Below are 16,820 nucleotides of genomic sequence, written 5' to 3'. Positions count from 1 at the left end.
TGGGTCCCACTGTATGTATTCTTCATTATTTGTCCCAGAGAAAGAGGAAAATATTTTTTGCTGCCAGCCACCACTACGATATTATTCTCTTTAATCAAGTTCAGAGTAGTTCACAATAGCATAGCTTATATAAAAATATTGCATAATATAAAAGAACCTCTTTAACCTCAAAAACGTCAAAAGACATCTACAGGGCGCTTAGAGCACAGTTGCACTGCACATCAAGGAGGTGATACATTTTATTAGCTTTAGGAGAAAAAAAAAAAAATCAAGACTGAGATTCACTGATGATTTATACATCATCTTCCTACCTTCACCTGCAGATAAAAAAAATGCCTTGGTCTGAATTAACACCTGGCTGAACCCCAGAAACCTGTAATGTCACAGTATTTTCATGGTCCTTTTTATTAAAAGCAGATTTCCAGAGAATTAACGAAATACAAATTGACGTGTAAATTAACAGTTCCCAAGAACCAGCACATTGCAGCATCCAAACCAAAATTAACAAAGAATATGGATTGCGATCACCATCAATCCCAGCAGTATCCTCGAATTCTTATCATGGAATACCAGTCTGCTTTATTTTATAATTAAAGCAACCCATTAAGTATTTAAGTCACCACTTTTCTTGTTTGACAAACCCATCAACGCTACTTCAAATTCATCAGGCTACGAACTATGGCCACATACTCTTAGATTTTACTGCGCTACGTCCACCAGTGGAATCCAGCTGGAGCAATAGCTGTGAGGAAAATACAAAGGCTATGGTCGCCTGAAAACGTTCTCAAGAAACCACATTAAATCTAACATGTGACTAAAGCCCAAGAGGGTAGATCTCTTCCAAGCAACACCTCCAGATGTGTCTCAAAGTGTGTTCACCTGATGGACTTCTCTACAATGGCCTCCTCCGCCAGCTGCGTTGGGAAAGCATCTGTAAGGTGCTACAAAGAAAGAAGCCTTTTATGGACACCTAGTCTTGGGTTACACGGGAAATGAAATGCAGTCTTCAGTCTTTAGCATCTCCCACGCCATCAGCATTAATAGCAAACATTGCTTCAGCCTCAGGAAGGCAAGGAGAGTCATAAATTTTACATATTCTGGTTTCACCTCGGCCTTTTCGCAGATACAGTCTAAAAGGGAGAAGGAAACAAAACAGGTAAGGGTGTACAGCCTACTTTCAGTGAACCATCATCATGCTCATTAAAACATTACGCTGGTACATGAACACAGCACAGCGCGGAGCTGTAAGAATGGAAAATGTTGTGTTGATTTTACTGCAGATTAAGCAGCAGGTGCCGTGTTGAGAAGCAGGCTGGGCTTGCTGTTGACCGACTATCTAGGAACCCAGAATTTAATGGTACTTAGCTAGTTCACAAAATCTTCCAAAACAAGGCTAAGGGAATTATAATCTATCCTCTCACCTCGTGGTGGAAGCATGTGCTACGATATTTCCTCCAATAGGTTTTTTGGGATCTGCAGCAAACATGGCTGCTCCATCTACCTGTGCTACCACTTGGTTAGTGATCACAACTGCCACACCAAACTGTAAGGAGAAAAGCAACAAATCAAAATAAATTTATTTCCCACAATCTGAATGAAGGAAAAAGGAAACAAAGGAAAAAAAAAAAAAAAAAAGACATGCATGCACTTCTGCTGCCCTCTCTGCTGTCTATAACCACTTTATCATGCGTCTCGGAACAAAACGGAGGCAGACACTGAGCGGGCAGAAAGCCATTTGCACAGAATTGCTAACCTTTCTCTTGTAAAGAAAACTGATCACCAGTCCTTTAAGAGAATACAGCAAATTTCATAGTTTACCTCATCTGCAAGTCGAAGAAGCATACGCAGAAATCTGGCCAGATGCATCTGTCTAGCTGACAGCTCACCTCTCCCCGAGTAATCCGTCCGATAAAGGGCTGTGGCACTGTCCACGATCAGCAGCGCATACCTGGGGCAGAGAAGTACAAGGTTCTCACAAACATTTCCAGGCATGAAAAATGCCTCCGCTGGAGTGCCACAGCGTCCAGCAAATGGTACGGCTGCACAGAGACGTGGATGTAAGCTCCTCTCAACCTGCCGGTTAGCAGAATTACTATTTTTAACAACCCTGATTTGATCTGTAATGTTCAGATTACTACCTATATAATAAAGCCCAGTAAACCCAGAGAAAGTTGCTGCACGATTGAAAACTTAGATTTATTGTACTCTTACAAACTAGCCCAGAATGCAAATGTTTTGACACCACAGATATTCTGTGGACAGGTTCCTACACACCTCATACCACCACTTCCTTCCCTCTAACAGGGTCCATAAAACTTAGTTTCAAACAAAAGCTGTCTGCACAGGTTTCTTCGGTGCTTGGCATGCTCTAAATCAACACTCTCTACTTCTATTTCTGAAAGCAATTATAAACTGATGTTTAAAACTTGTTCTTTGTAAAGTAATTTCAGTTGTTGCAGTTCAAGTCAGTCACTGTCATCCAACATTTCAACAGCAAGAGAGATCAACTCACAACTGACTGCTGACAAACCAAGCTTATTACCTGGATATGCCAAAGCATAATCCAGTTTGAGAATAACAAAACCTGATCTAACAGAGCTAAGCGCTAAAGAAAGTAAGTGCTTGTCAAAAAAGTTAACTTTTGAAGTAAACATTTACTTTGACATTTCACAATTTTGTAATCTATACTTCTCTTGCACTTGTTCATTGTCTCCAGGTAGCTTTATAATACAAATATACATCGGCACAAAAATCACTCCATCTATATCAGTCTTATTACCGTGACTCAGCCATCATAGCAGATGCCTGATACAGGAGCTGGGTCTGATGGTCTGTGTTAAAACCCCGAGCGTACGCCACATTATCTAGGACATCGCTGCCAGACAAGCCATACCTGGAGAAAACAGTGAAGAAAAAAAAATTGTTAAGCGACAACTTCATCAATAGGAGTTATTTAGCAGGTTTATCTAAAGACTAGAATAAAGATTCACATTCCTGGGAGAGTCTTAGAGATAAAAAACAGACAGCAAAAGATGCAAAACAACTTGGTGATGAAAAGAGAACAGAATGACTGGAAAACATTTTTAAAGAATATTTTCCTGCCTAGGAACAATAGCAAAATGGAACACCAGACATTTTCCTCAAAATAAAACAGGCAAGGAAAGCTACCATTCTGGAACAGAATATTCTGAAAGCAGTATATTGCTAATAAAAAACAGTGATAAACAGCCTTCCATCTGCAACACCTCTGTCAGTGTTTTACTACCAAATTAAAAAAAATAGTTACAGTCAACATCTTGCATTTAAATTATTTATATGGCACTTTGGGAAATCCCTTCGAATTTGGAGAACCAGTTGATTATCCTCCTTGGATCTGAACTGTAGTAATGTTTTTTCCCGATGAGAGAGAACATACGTAATTTGTTCTCATTTTTCATTTCACACTACAGCGTATTTCACAGATTTGAAGTACTCCTCTACTTGCTGCGGGAAAAGCCAGCAGGGTTAGATCAAATTGTCTTCAAAGAGAGCTAACAGGATTTGGTTGGTACTGTCCCCAGGTGATTAAGAAGAGCGCATTCCCTTCCGGTAGCAAAAAAGTGAGGGAGATCGCTTCCTGCAGAGGGACAATTACACAATAGCTGTGGGGAGAGAGTAGCAGCAGAGAGGGAGGAGAGGAATAGTAGTACCAGATGTTTTCAAAGTGAACATCTGTCAAATTAACCTCCAGGACCTGTGTAAAAGCTCTTCCAAAGATTTTTTTTTGCCTTTCAGTAACAAACCACCCAAATTCAGTACTGACCCTAATCTTCAGCTTACTATTTTTCAGTAACTTGACCTTACCCCATTCATTTAGGACGGTATGTCAATTAGATCATCTCCCTCTATAAAGAAAAGAAAGTGTCTCTTGTGGGCTAGCACGTCATTTTGGTTTGGTATTAACCCTTACTTGATTTTTCTACCTGCACTCATGGGAAGGCCCATAGACAGTGGCCTCACCTCCAATCTGTGGTGCTGCTAAAAAGCAGCAGCCCCATCCTTTCATCCTCTCTGCTTCCAGCCGCTCATTCTTGTCCCCTCCTTTGCTCCAGCACCAGCAATTCACGCTGCCCTGCAGCGAAGCGCATTAGCAGCTGCTCTGCTTCAGCCTACAGCCCGGCAGGCGCCAACGCCAACACCGCGGGGCAAAGGACCGGCAGGACCGCCTGCAGCGGCGCGGAATCCAGCCTCATTAAACCACGTGAAGTTTCCACCCCAGAGAGACTGTTGGCTATGCAGCGTGGGATTACAAAGCAGACGTACCGTGAAATCAGCCTAAAGCAGAAGGCAGGCAGCTTTGCCTAACAGGTCGCATGGAGTCTTGGGGGGAAAAAAAAAAAACCCAACAACAACAACAAGCTTCATGAAAAAAAAAAACAACCATGCTGAGGAACGATGAAGGGTAAAAACAAAGAAACTTTAGAGGAAACACCTATAATGATACGCCAGGCCTTGAAGTACTGCTTGAAGGCACCACAGTTACTTGACAACTAAGTCTTGCTTCTGTAAATGCATGGTAAAAAAAGGAGGGCAGCTGCTTTTTAAGCTAGGAAATTTGTACAAAAATTTTTTAAATACTTTTAAAAAACCCCCACATGCACAGCCTGAAAAACTGTCAGCCTAAATCAGACTAGCAAAGGCGTAGTAGAAAAAAGGCCAATTGATTTTATCTTTGCAGAACATCTGAGCCCCTGTATTCAAATCAGCCCAGCCTCGCTGCACGATTTTGACTTGCAGCTTAGAATCAATATTTGTCACCATATTACTTCCAGAAGAAAGCGCACAGCTTACTGACATGAAACTTCTGATCAGTATCTAGGTGGAAATATTTTTTAAAACTACCATATATGTGAAATTGTTAATCTGAAGCTTAGGCCCAAATTCCAATCTGAATAATTGCATTCGGCATCCTTAAAATGTCTCTCCTGCTTCAGTCAGGTATGACATGCCTCACACCCCTTCCCAAAGCGCTGGGCTGCTTTTCCGTTCAAGCTGACGTAATTTCAGCGATTGATAAACACTGCAAGATAAAGAAATACTTCAACCCAAGTTCACTGAAGTTGCATATATACCCTGATATTTAATTGAAACAACCACCACAGAGAATTAAGCCCCATAGTAGCAGTTTTAGTTCTGAGAAAGTCTGAAGAATCACAAGACCAGAAGTAGCTCCTTTTTCTAAGGAGCAGAACCAGTACTTCAGGCTTTTAAGTCCAACCGGAATACCTGTGTAGACAGCAGCATTCTTATTCGGGTAATTAAGTTTTACTTTCCAATTGGTATAAAAGCCACATCAGAACATTCTGAGATAGATGCGGGAGATGAGAAAACAGCTTTTCAACTGGTCAGGGGATGCTCTCATATTTCCTAACAGCAATTTTCCAGCTGCTGTAGAGATAACTTTTTTACAAAAGCATCTTTGTTTCAAGGTAATGCTACTGGCAGAACTTAAGAAAAATCTTTGAATGTATTTCACAAGCAGTAAAACCGAATTTGAAAGAGACACTAGTAAGAAGTGAAGACATCATATTCCAGGGCACAATGGTGTTATACCTAAGTAAAACTAGAAAGTTTGTTCATAAAATACAGCTAAGGCAGTGGTCTAACATCATGTAGGTAGGCAGAAAGTACAGAAAGGTTTTTGTTTGGTTGGTTTGTTTAGAGACAGCTCTTACTGCAACAGTCCTGTGAATTTAAGGGCAGGCTGATTTACACAGTGATCCTTATTAACTAAGTTGTCCCATGAATAAATATATTCTTTTCTTCAACTAACACCAGCTTACTCCTAGCCCTAAGTACAGACCTTTCAGCCACAGCAAGAAGACGTTCTGGACGGAAGGTCCCTTCTGTGTCAATATACATAGCTTTTCCTTCACCACCACCTCGGTCAATGGGAAGCTAAAGGAAGAGCAAACGAGTGAACATGAAATAACGTATCAACAAATAATCCAGTTATTGCCTTATGCCCTCAACTGATACCACACAATAAATAACATACCAAGCTATTGTGATTAAAGTCACATTTATCTGGGAAAAGTGAGAAGAAAGATTCCCATTTTCAATCTCTGATACCTACATAAGAGGACAGGGGCTTAGGTGCATAAGAGTATTAACTAAATGAAGAAGTTAAGCCCACAGCCTCTAATATTTCATGAAATAGCAATCCCTAGAAAGTAAACAACACTATTATTCATTTAAACTAAGATTTAAAAAAGGTTACTCCAAACTGATCTACTGTTTGATAGCCAGAGCCAGCTGAAGGCTTTTACAAAAGTAAAGTTAAGTAAGCTGAGGATAGGTTAGGAAAACAAAGCTGCTAGTCAAAGAAACTCGTTGAACCCAACACAGTTTCTTCTGTCTTCTCAATACTCTTGGAAATAAGAGAGGTTCTCCACCGTCCAGAGCATCTGAAGAGAGATCCAACACTTCTCTGCATTTAAAGACCTAGACTTACGCTACAAGGCATTATAATGTGTTAAATTTTTTTTCTCCTCAGCATTCTGACAACAAAAAAGCAGCTATAGAACATGTCAAATGCAGGCAAAACACATCAGAAATTTAATTGCTGCTAAGGTGATCCTAGTAGGCTGATCAGGCATGAAACAAAAGATCCTAGAAGCTGCAAGTACAGCCAAGGGCGCTGCAAATCTTTTGAGGATTCTTTGCGAACAAATAAAATACCTGCATTCTTTGCAGATGTTTATAGGCATCACATTTGTATTGTACACAAATTAGCAAAAATCCAAAACCTGCGTTGCCTGAATACTTGATTTTAATAAAGTGGACTACTCACTTGACAGGTTACTGCCAGGGTATGACACAACTGTGTTTTTCCAGTACGAAACTCCCCAAATAACTCTGTTATGGACCCTGTTTCTATTCCTCCTGAAGGGAAAGTAATAATAATAAATAATATTAAAAAGGTCACATACTGCAAACAAAGACCACATGTATAAAGTGTTACATTTAGAGAAGCTTAGTTAAACAGTTACTTTCATTAAAAGTTTCAAAACTCTAATTGGAAAAACTGGTTTTCATACTGAGGTTTGTTCACGTTGCAGATAAGTTTAGGTAAGTGTATTTTTGAAGGCGCTGAAAAGCTGAAATGACTTGGTTTGATTTTTTGATTACAAGTAGGAATGGGGAGATGACGATACCTGGTTTTGTTTTCTTGAAATAAATCACAGACTAGAACAAGCTAGAAACATCCGAAGTGAAAAGCTCTGGGTATTGCATCATGACCAAAAGGTCTTAAAACTATTTCTGCAGCTTTTAAAATAAAATCAATTGTGATACAAGACAGCAGTACTTATGGAGATTTTTCATTCAACTAGAACTTGTGTGTCTTACGTGCTTTTGTGCAAGGATCATGTTTGTAGAAAAAACAAGCATATAACGAAGGTTGGTCAATAAACAGAAATAAAGTTATTACCTTGAAGAAGTTTATCAAGTTCTTTGGACCCAGTGGTGATCTGGATGATCTCTGACCTTCGCTGGTGGAATTCCGTTGCTGTGGTAAAACCCATCGGAACCAGTTTAGCTGCTTCAGCCTAAAGAAAACCAAACTAAGCAGTGCGAGGAGTGTTCATCCCATTCATTTACTCCCTCTAGTAATTAATAGTGTAATTTTCTATTTTGTGAAATGGAGAAACACCTATATAATTTGATGCATACATTTTATTTTATAAACCATGTATTAGTTGGCACATCTGAACAGAATTGAAATTCTGCTCAAAGAAAAAGCTTCAACATCCATTTTGTGTATTTTATGGAAATCTTCCCCGCCTTGTCCCCCACCCTTTTAGCTCAATTCTGACCCTGTGAAACTTGAAGTACCTAGGATGGACATACAGCCTATTAGGACTGCAGTCTTCCTAATGGCGAACAAATATGGGAAGTAAGAAAAGTATTGGAGTTAAGCATTGTGCTCGGTCAGTGAGATTACGGACTGCAACTTGGGCTTCACTCTCAGTCCCCGAGTCAACCCCCGGTCCCACGGTGAATACCTAGCTGAGGTACACACCAACACGCTTTAGAAGAACATAGCGGAACTGTCCTGGGTCAGTCCAGTCGTTCACAACGCAGTATCCTCTGCCTTGACACCTGCTGGCAGTGGATGCTTAGGGAAAGAGCCTAACAAATCAGGGAACAGGGGACTGCCCCTCTACCGGGTAGCTGCTCCGGGTTCAGCTAGAGAGCTTCTTGACCTGAACGTTACCCCACGAACATGGCACTTTGACACTTTTTAAACCAATTTATGCTACAGATGGCCACTGTGCCTTGGGACGAGGAGTTCCATAACTTAATTACAACCAGTATGAAGGAGTACTTACTTTGCTTTAGGCTTATCGCAAGAAATACTGAGTTAGGAATAAGTCATCTCTGGCATATCCTCCATGCCTTCCACGATAAACCTTTCTAATAGTCCTGCCCTCTTCACTTCTTGAAGCTGGTCCTAGTGTTTTTTGTCTCTTCTCATCAAAAGTCATGTCATACCTCTAACTATCTTTACTGCCCTTCTCAGTATATTGTTAATGCGGACCTTCAAAAATCACCAGAACGCTTTAAACCAGTAGGAACAAAACTTTTTTAATATCTTGGGTCAAAGCTTTTCCATAACACCCTTACCAAGATTTTGTCAGCTTTGGCTTCACTGATGCCTTTAATATTTAGTAGCTCCTTCTTTGGTGCATAAGCAACAGCCTCAACTGTGTGAAATCCAGCTTCTTCTAGTTTCTTCACATCATTTGCGTTTATACCACATTGCTGAAAGGGAGGGGAGAAAAAATGACACACTAAGACACGAATACCTTGTTCTAACTTCTGCTGAATACCTTCAATTAGCTTCATCAGATTTGGATCAAACTCTGTTATTACAAGTCAGCATAGTGAATGTTACCTCTCTATTTACTTATACACAAAGAACCATGAAAAATAATGTCCTTTTCCCAGTGTAATGTTCGCGTAAGCTGTTTAGCTACATAGATGGCATAGAACAGGCAGAAGACAGCATTCTCTGGTTCAATAGATGCCGGAGGCAACCAATACTTGTCAGGAAAGGGAAGACAGCAAGGCAACGTAACAGAACACGTAACTGTTAACATGATGGGTTTTTTGTTTTGTTTGGGGATTTTGTGACGGAACACAACTACGAATTTAGCGACACAATCTTCAGATACAACTTGCATTTAAGGAAAAAGAGCAGCAGATTTCTTGAAAGCTTCCTCTAGAGCTAACTCCTTACCTACCTCTAACCTAGCTATGAGCTGTGGCCCAAAGCTCTCTTCCTCTGCCGATGTATCCGCATTTGCTTCGAACTGCATCTGCATCGCCATCGCACCAAGTACCGAGCGCAGCCCCGCTGGAAGAAAACCAAGTAACTCTGTGACGCAACAAACGCCGTTCAAACAAAATACACGTGCAAAGTGTTTCAAAACGTATTAACAGGTCACCCAAAGCAGCACGAGATGGTTTCCTCCCCTTCCGTATCTCCTAGCTCGTGGCATGCGAGCGCTGCAAGAAATACCTTTTGTGTGCTTTCCTATGGGGTATTAAACATTAAAAACAAAAAGGCCCCCAAGTAACTCTCGCGTTACCGGGTGAGGAGTAACAAGAGGCTTAACAGGGGCGTGACACAACGGAGGGCAGCTGCTGGGGCGGTGCCCCATCGCGGCACGACGCTACGCGGCCGCAGCAAGGCGCGTTACTTGGAGCTGGCGCTCGGGCCCGGCCGCGCCGCAGGGGCTGCCCTCGGGACGAGCACGGCGCTGGCACCGGGCACAGGTGTGGCCGCGCCCGGAAGTGCCGGCTGCGGGCCCCACACGGGGGCACGGGCAGCCCCGGGGAAGCGAGGGAAACAAGGAAAACGTCGCCGGGAAGCGCGCTCCTCGGCGGCGGCCGGCACCACCGCCAGCACCTCCCGGACGCGAGCCGTCCGCCGGCAGTAACGGCAAGCCGTGAGGCGGCCAGCAGCCGCCATTACGCTACCGGCGCGGGCCTTAGCCCGCTGCCCTGCGCCGAAGCCCAGCAGCAGGCGGCACAAGCCCACGGGCTCCCCGCCGGCGCCCGCAGCCCCGCCGCCCCTTCCCGGCTCCTCGACGCACGCCCCGCAGCCCCGCTCGGGCTCCCCGGGGCACCCTCACCTCCTCTGATTTTATTGTCTCGCGCGCGCCCCCCTCACAGGTCCGCCCCAGTCGACGTCCCGCCCCGCAGGCCGCTGCAGGGCCCCCCCGGAGCCCGCCGGGCCGCGCCGGTCACCGCCGCGGGGAGGAGGCGCGGGGGGCGGCGGGGCCGGGCCCGGCGCAGCTCCCGCCCGTTACGCTCGCAGCCGCCGCCGGTTCGGAAGAGCCCGCCACCGCGTCACGTGACGCAAAGCCCCGCCCCCTCCCCGGAGGAACTGGGAGGTGTCTTAAAGGGGCCGCTCCCCTCTCCCCGCACGGGAGCGCGCGTGTGAGCGTACCCGCCGCCAGTGCAGCTCACACCTGCGTGAAAGGAGTGGCGTCGGCGCAGGCATCAGATCTGCTCATAAAGGGCAAGCATCCAGCCGCACTTGGGCAGGGCCGTCTTCCTTTTTTCCCCCTTTCCCCCACTTTTTTTTTTTCTGTTTTTTTTTTTTTTTTAAAGATAAGCATAAACCTGTGACTCTGCTCATTAAAATGAAGCCCTTCTAAAGGCGAGAGTACATTTCTGAGCAATAATCCCCTCTCTCCCAGCGTGCCATCGCTTATGCCAGTGCCCGAGAAGGAAAGGCTGGAGATGAAGACAGGGCTGGAGGCGAGGGTGGAAGCTCAGGGCAGAAGCCCCTTTCCTCGGCCTCCCAATTAAGCCTCAACTTAATAAATTCGAGGGAGGCCGTTTGCCTCAAAAGCCTCGTCGGGCTGGGAGAGGAGCTTCTGATTCTCAGCGTGTACATGTGAAGTTTTCCATGAGCTTTTAAAGATGAGGAAGGATGGTGGAATTGCGGGGTAAGAGCTGGGGAAGAACCCTGCTTGAGCCCATGGAAGACCAGCAAGGTGCTGAGAGTGCTGGAAAAAGGAGCTTTTGCCTCTCACACTGTTTTCATCGCTAAGAAGCGGCGTCTGCATTATTTCCCCTGCGTTTCCATAAAAATAAATGAGCTACAGCGAAATCCCCGTTGAGCAGTGAAAGCTCTTCCCGTGTATAAAAGCATCCGTTAAAGCACCAGAAGTGTTTCAGACGTAGCAGTTTCACTGCCGAGGGAGCAGAGGAGCGGAAGGCGAGAGCAGGGGGAGCCCGGGGACACCTGGAAACGTTTCTTCCAGCCTTTCTGCCCTGGCCACCCTTGGAAGCACGATACTGGGCAAGATGGGCTTTTGCGTGGCAAGCAGTGGTAGTGCTAAATAGGAAAAAAGCCTGCATTTCACCAGTGCTTTTCATTTCTTTGGCTGACCAAGATTTACAAGGAATGTAAATTTTAAAGATTTACAGCTTTGTAATGAAGTACCAAACACTAGGACAAAACGTAGCAGGACCACGTTATCACAGATGCTGACAAGAAACTATTCTGACAATAGACAAAGCATCATAATCCAAATAGCTGCGGGCCAGGCGTTAGAAATATCTGTGGACTTTTTATGCTTTTGATTAAAATGTTTATTAAAGCTATTTCAGTGCTGGCAAGCTATCAGGAGGAAGAGAAAAGGAGAAAGGACATGGGGTTGTGTAGCAGCCTAGCATTAAAGGTATGAGGGTATTTACACAGCTAGCTTTAAAAGGGCCTATTGACAACTCCAATGGGAATCGAACAGCACAGAAGTAGGAAGGACACACAGCTGAAGTTCCCTTTGTATATACCGTCATACCTCATGTGCACTCTGTCCTAACTAGTTCGAAAAGAAAATTAAGGCGAAGACCTTTTGTCAATTTGTACCCCTGAGGGTGTACGGCAATGCACATCATAGCACACATTATTATTATATTAATTGTCCTCCATCGCATGGGCAAGATGAAATGAAAAAGAGATGGAGACCTGGACATGAATTGTTCACAGGTGACAAGAGCCCATTTCCTGCCTGTCCTCCAGTGCCTGAGCCCGTAATTGCATGAAATGCCTCATTACCCCACATGGTCCAAGGGCACAAATTGTTTGACTTTCCTGTCGATCCTTAGAGCTCAAGGATTAAACAAGCACAGGATTTTTGAGAGGAGGTCGACTGACTTACCAGTAGCTTCTCTGGTAACCGGCCAAGGACACGCAGCAGGCTCTGATGTAGGGCTGCCACATTATTGAAGAATCTCATTAGAAAAGCCTACTCTGGCACAGAACGTCTATTCTATCTTTGGAGATTATTGATTACTGTACACAGGAGCAATATCCTGCCCACCTGCAAAAAGACGGGAAGCTGTGTGGAAGTTGGAAAGTGTCCCTGTGGTAAGTGGGTATGTAAGCAAAAGCTGTTTGTTTCTACTGGTAAAGGTTGTTTTTACTCACTCCCTTAGTATGGTAACAGATAAATCCAGAGCTTTTCAGGTGGTGTCAGCCTGTGATACCTGAGTGTTTCCAAATCACGTGAGATTATCACAGCCTCTCAGCGGGAAGTTCTGCAGTTCCATCTCCCAGTCTGCCATGAATCCATGTTTACATGATCATGCGGGCTGGCAGCGAGAGATGTGGTATTTACAGGTTGTACGAGGATGAAAAGTAATTCTACGAGAATCCTTTGGCAAGCTCTGTAAGCTGTCCTGGAAGGTAGAGGGGCGATCAGACTGAAGACAATAGCTGAAGAGAAGCTTCCAGCAATAAATGAGTCCAGCAAGAGGACTGCAGCTGTTGGATGTGCTCCAACTTTGGTACTTGCATGCGGGCACAAATCATCCCACCCATAACAGATGCTGCACAAAGAAAAATAGGTTCCCTGGCCTTAAGTGATAAGGCATGTGTGTCTGTGACATGAAAATACATGTCAATAAACACTCAAAATACATAGATACTTAGATTATAGAGTTGTGAGTGTAAGGACTGTTTGCACAGTACGTTTTAGCACTGCAAAGCCACACCGGGGGTTTTCAGAACAAGCAATGTGGAAGGCATGAGCCCCTTTTTTCCCAAAACTAGGTTTCAAGTTCAGAGAAAAATGGAACATTAGTTGCAGTCACAGGCCATACCGCAGGGAGCGAGGAAAAATACTTAGAAGGAGGAAGCATTTGGAAAATAATCCTAATTTTCTTCTTATAAAACAAGCAAGCCCAGCCCAAGATGTCTGCAGGCTGTTGGAATAGTGTATGTGTGATGCTCATTACTGAACTTCGCTAAGCCAGCAGCAGAAGCTGACAGAACAGCATGTTACTGGCATTCATAATTGAAATCCTGTAACCGTTTGCATTCTAGGGTCAAGGAATGTTAAGAGCAGTGTACAAGTGAAGGCAGAAGATGGCTTTTTTAATTCTAAGATCCTGTAACAGCCTGAAGGGAACTTCAAGTGACTTAACATGACAGCAGGGTCAAATAAAAGAATATCAAAGGAAATTTTATCAGTCTCTATAGAAGTCCTAAGTATATTTAGGTATCCAAGTGCACAGTATAGGATGAAATACACGGAGCACTTCAGAGTCTCATACCCAAGGAAATACTTTTTATGGTCCTCTGACTGACTTAAATCCAATCATCGTGTATTCTAAAACCTCACAAATAAAAGCTACTAGAATTAAAGCAGATAAGCTTGTGTACAACTCTAAGCTGTTAAATGTAACTAAATCTTCCATACCTAACAATTTGCATTTACCTGCTATATCTTCAGAGTGGCATATCTTGTATAAATATCCTATTTAGAAATTATTTCCCACTCAGAAGTCTTTTTTCCCCTCATAGTTCTTGGAAACACTGGGATATCAAACGTTGGTGTTACTAGCTTCTGTCGCTGCAACTGGAGTAGCACGAGAGCTGCAAGGAGAGAAATTACTAGGTATTTTGCAGAGTTCAGGTTTAGAAACATGAAGCTATTTCAACAATGTGAAGCAATGATGCCCTTTAAAGAACCTGGTTTGCAAGTGCTAGATGCCCCAGACTTGGAGACAGAGGTACAGCAAATAAGTTAATTCAATACCAGAATTTTACTTCAGTTCCCAAGTTAGCCAAACACTTGCTGTAGCGCTAGACTGTCCTTTCATCTTACTCTAGATTGCAAAACTGATCAATCACTCAGTTTACTTTTGGGCATTCCTCAAAGCATTGCCATATGTTTAAATGGAAATATCTCCACTAGTGTTCCTATCCTCTGTCCAGGTTTTGGAATGTTTGCCATGAAAACTAAGGTTGGGAACACGAAAGCACAATTTTACTAATAACTTACAATAATTTGCATTCTCATTATTTAATCGTTTGCCAATGAGCTAAAGAATTTATTATGCATTTAAGAGACAAAACAGAGATCACAAGAGGCTTTTGCATTTATACATACAGAAAGATATCAGTCTTAAGTCAGCAATACTTGAAGGACCATAGAAGATCCTTTTCCCATAACATACTAGAACTTGGATGTGGTTGACATTCTCCTGTGATTCACACTTATGCCAGGGTATAAGTGCTCATGGATGATCTCCAAATTTAAAAGAACAGGTGCTTTAAATTAAATGCAAAAAACCCCAATGTGCACTATTATTGATACCTATTAATTAATCATTAAAGAAAGCCATAGTCAAAACAACATTCCAACTTTGTATGAAAATATGGCAGTGCTCACTTTCACAACTAGTATTATATTACCAAATATGAAATAAGAATCATCATGTATAGACTTTTTTCCCCTAGAAAAGTAAATTAATTCTTGAAACATAATTAATTTCTTCTCCCTTACCTTTTCCCCCATCCTTAGAATTGGTACAGCCATAACTTGATACCGAATCTGAGCTTTACTCCATGAATCACTGTGGATTGTTGAAGGAAATAAGAGTTCTCTAATATTATACATCCAGCTTTATGACTGAGTGATGGTTACCATAAGCACTGTGTATGAAAAGCTTTAGTAATGGCATTCTCATGAAAATTTGGCTTGCAAAGTAATACAGTTTTTGTAAATATATTATCTCTATGAAAATTTTAACAGTAATACATCAAGTCCTATAGATGACAGATGTTATGATCTTTAAGTCCTAATGTCCTGGGGGGAGTTTAAATAAGAGTGTCAAGTACAAATATAAATTAAATACAAAAAAGGAACTGCTTAATTTCTGCCGAATCCCCTTTTTCTGCTGCAAATGCATGGCTTTGTTTTGCTGTTTCATCTGCTGCTTTGATTCAGTACCCAGAGCAATGTAATAAACTCTACCAAAAAACTCACTTCAGTCTTCATACTTATTGGATTCTTTAGCTTGTAAATAGGTGAAAGGAAACGAACCCAGACAAATAAAAAAGGTGAAGCTGGATAATGCTCATGAAGTACTGCTGCAGCACCCTCTACTGGTTAATAATGCTGATACAACTACCTTAGGAAATTTAAAAGTAATTTCAGGTATAATACCCAAGTCATTTGCAACTTAGGCACTATTTTCCTAATTAAAAAAAAAAAAAAAATCTTCTGCAAAAGTCAGGTCATAGAAAGCTAACACTAGGAAATGCAAGGAAAAAAAATAATTTTATATTATGAAAAGTGCCTTCAAATAGCTAACAAAGTTATTCCCATAGTTGTAGGCAAATTTTCAGTCACAAGAGCAGCCAATAATCACAACCTGAGGAAGAGCAATAATTCAAATGTTTAATGAAATTCCACCTTCCAAATAGAAGGAAAATTTGTAAAAAGACAAAAATATATAAACACTTAAACACATGAAAACATTTTTAAACTCAACATATTTTACAGAGATACAAAAATTTTGCATCTGCCTACAGAACGGACAGTTGAGAAATGGTAGGCACTTCTACACGATAAACTCAGTCAGGGTTAGACCAGTTCCCACAGCTCAGCCTACATAATATGCAAAATATATACAAAAGCAATCTAGACTGCACCAAGGATATTACGGGTACCGCCTAAATTTAAATAGCTCAGTCTCCTCACTAGAATTCTAACGCATTACAAACTCAGACAACGTACCAGAACCAAGAGACAGATTGTACTGGACAAGGACACTGAATATCAGAACAAACTTCTAGTTGGAGAGGGTCACGCAGGTGGAACCTGGTGGCTTTGAGTCTCTTACACCACAAAGTCTATGGTCAAGCACAGGGGTCTTCAGTCTTCATAACAAAAGTATTTCTGACTTTGGCCACCTGGTTAATTATTACAGGTTATTTGGTTAATCAGAAGCAGGACTGCAGTTTCTGTGTTTTGAGAGGGGTTCCAGGAAACTGATAAAAATCAAACATGATGTGGTATGTTAAAATGCTACGCAGTAGTGAAGTAATGACAGTGAAAGTAAATTTCAGCCACACTAATTTAGAAAATACTCATTGTTGTTTTATACAAGAACTCTGTAAGTCAACCCAGAACAAAATTAACATGCTATGTCAGAAGAATATCCATACTAGGAAAAGACTATACAAGAAGGCCAAGACCACTGTTGACTGAAAGAAGATAAATGGCAGATTGGATTTATAAAAGACGTAAGGAATTCTTCCTTCTCCTCTTTAGAGACCTCTGCTTTTATAAAAACTTTTGGTCTACACCAAGCATCCTGGATATCAACCAATTATTAGACAAGATTACTGAAGAGCTGAGTAGCTAACAGCACTCCCATTCTGGTGAGAGACAGGTTGAATTCTTACAAGACTAAAATCAAAGAATATCCAGTCTGACTTCTTCAGTCCTGCGTGTGGATCTAGTGAA

At 42.3% G+C, this 16,820-nt stretch overlaps 1 protein-coding gene across 1 annotated transcript; it reads right to left on the bottom strand.

Moving 5' to 3' along the window:
* Positions 1 to 1,006: 1,006 nt before the first annotated feature.
* Positions 1,007 to 9,374, bottom strand: RAD51 (RAD51 recombinase; the record flags this gene model as incomplete). The annotated part of the gene is made up of 9 exons (XM_081999929.1): positions 1,007 to 1,130; positions 1,422 to 1,543; positions 1,819 to 1,948; positions 2,780 to 2,893; positions 5,843 to 5,937; positions 6,833 to 6,924; positions 7,472 to 7,589; positions 8,668 to 8,805; positions 9,288 to 9,374. The coding sequence occupies 9 exons, from the start codon at positions 9,372 to 9,374 to the stop codon at positions 1,007 to 1,009; spliced, it is 1,020 nt and encodes a 339-aa protein (XP_081856055.1).
* Between the last annotated feature and the right edge of the window lie 7,446 nt (positions 9,375 to 16,820).

Source organism: Phaethon aethereus (assembly GCF_964289735.1).
Source record: "Phaethon aethereus genome assembly, chromosome: 5".
Taxonomy (NCBI): domain Eukaryota; kingdom Metazoa; phylum Chordata; class Aves; order Phaethontiformes; family Phaethontidae; genus Phaethon; species Phaethon aethereus.
This window is presented reverse-complemented; position numbering and strand designations above follow the sequence as displayed.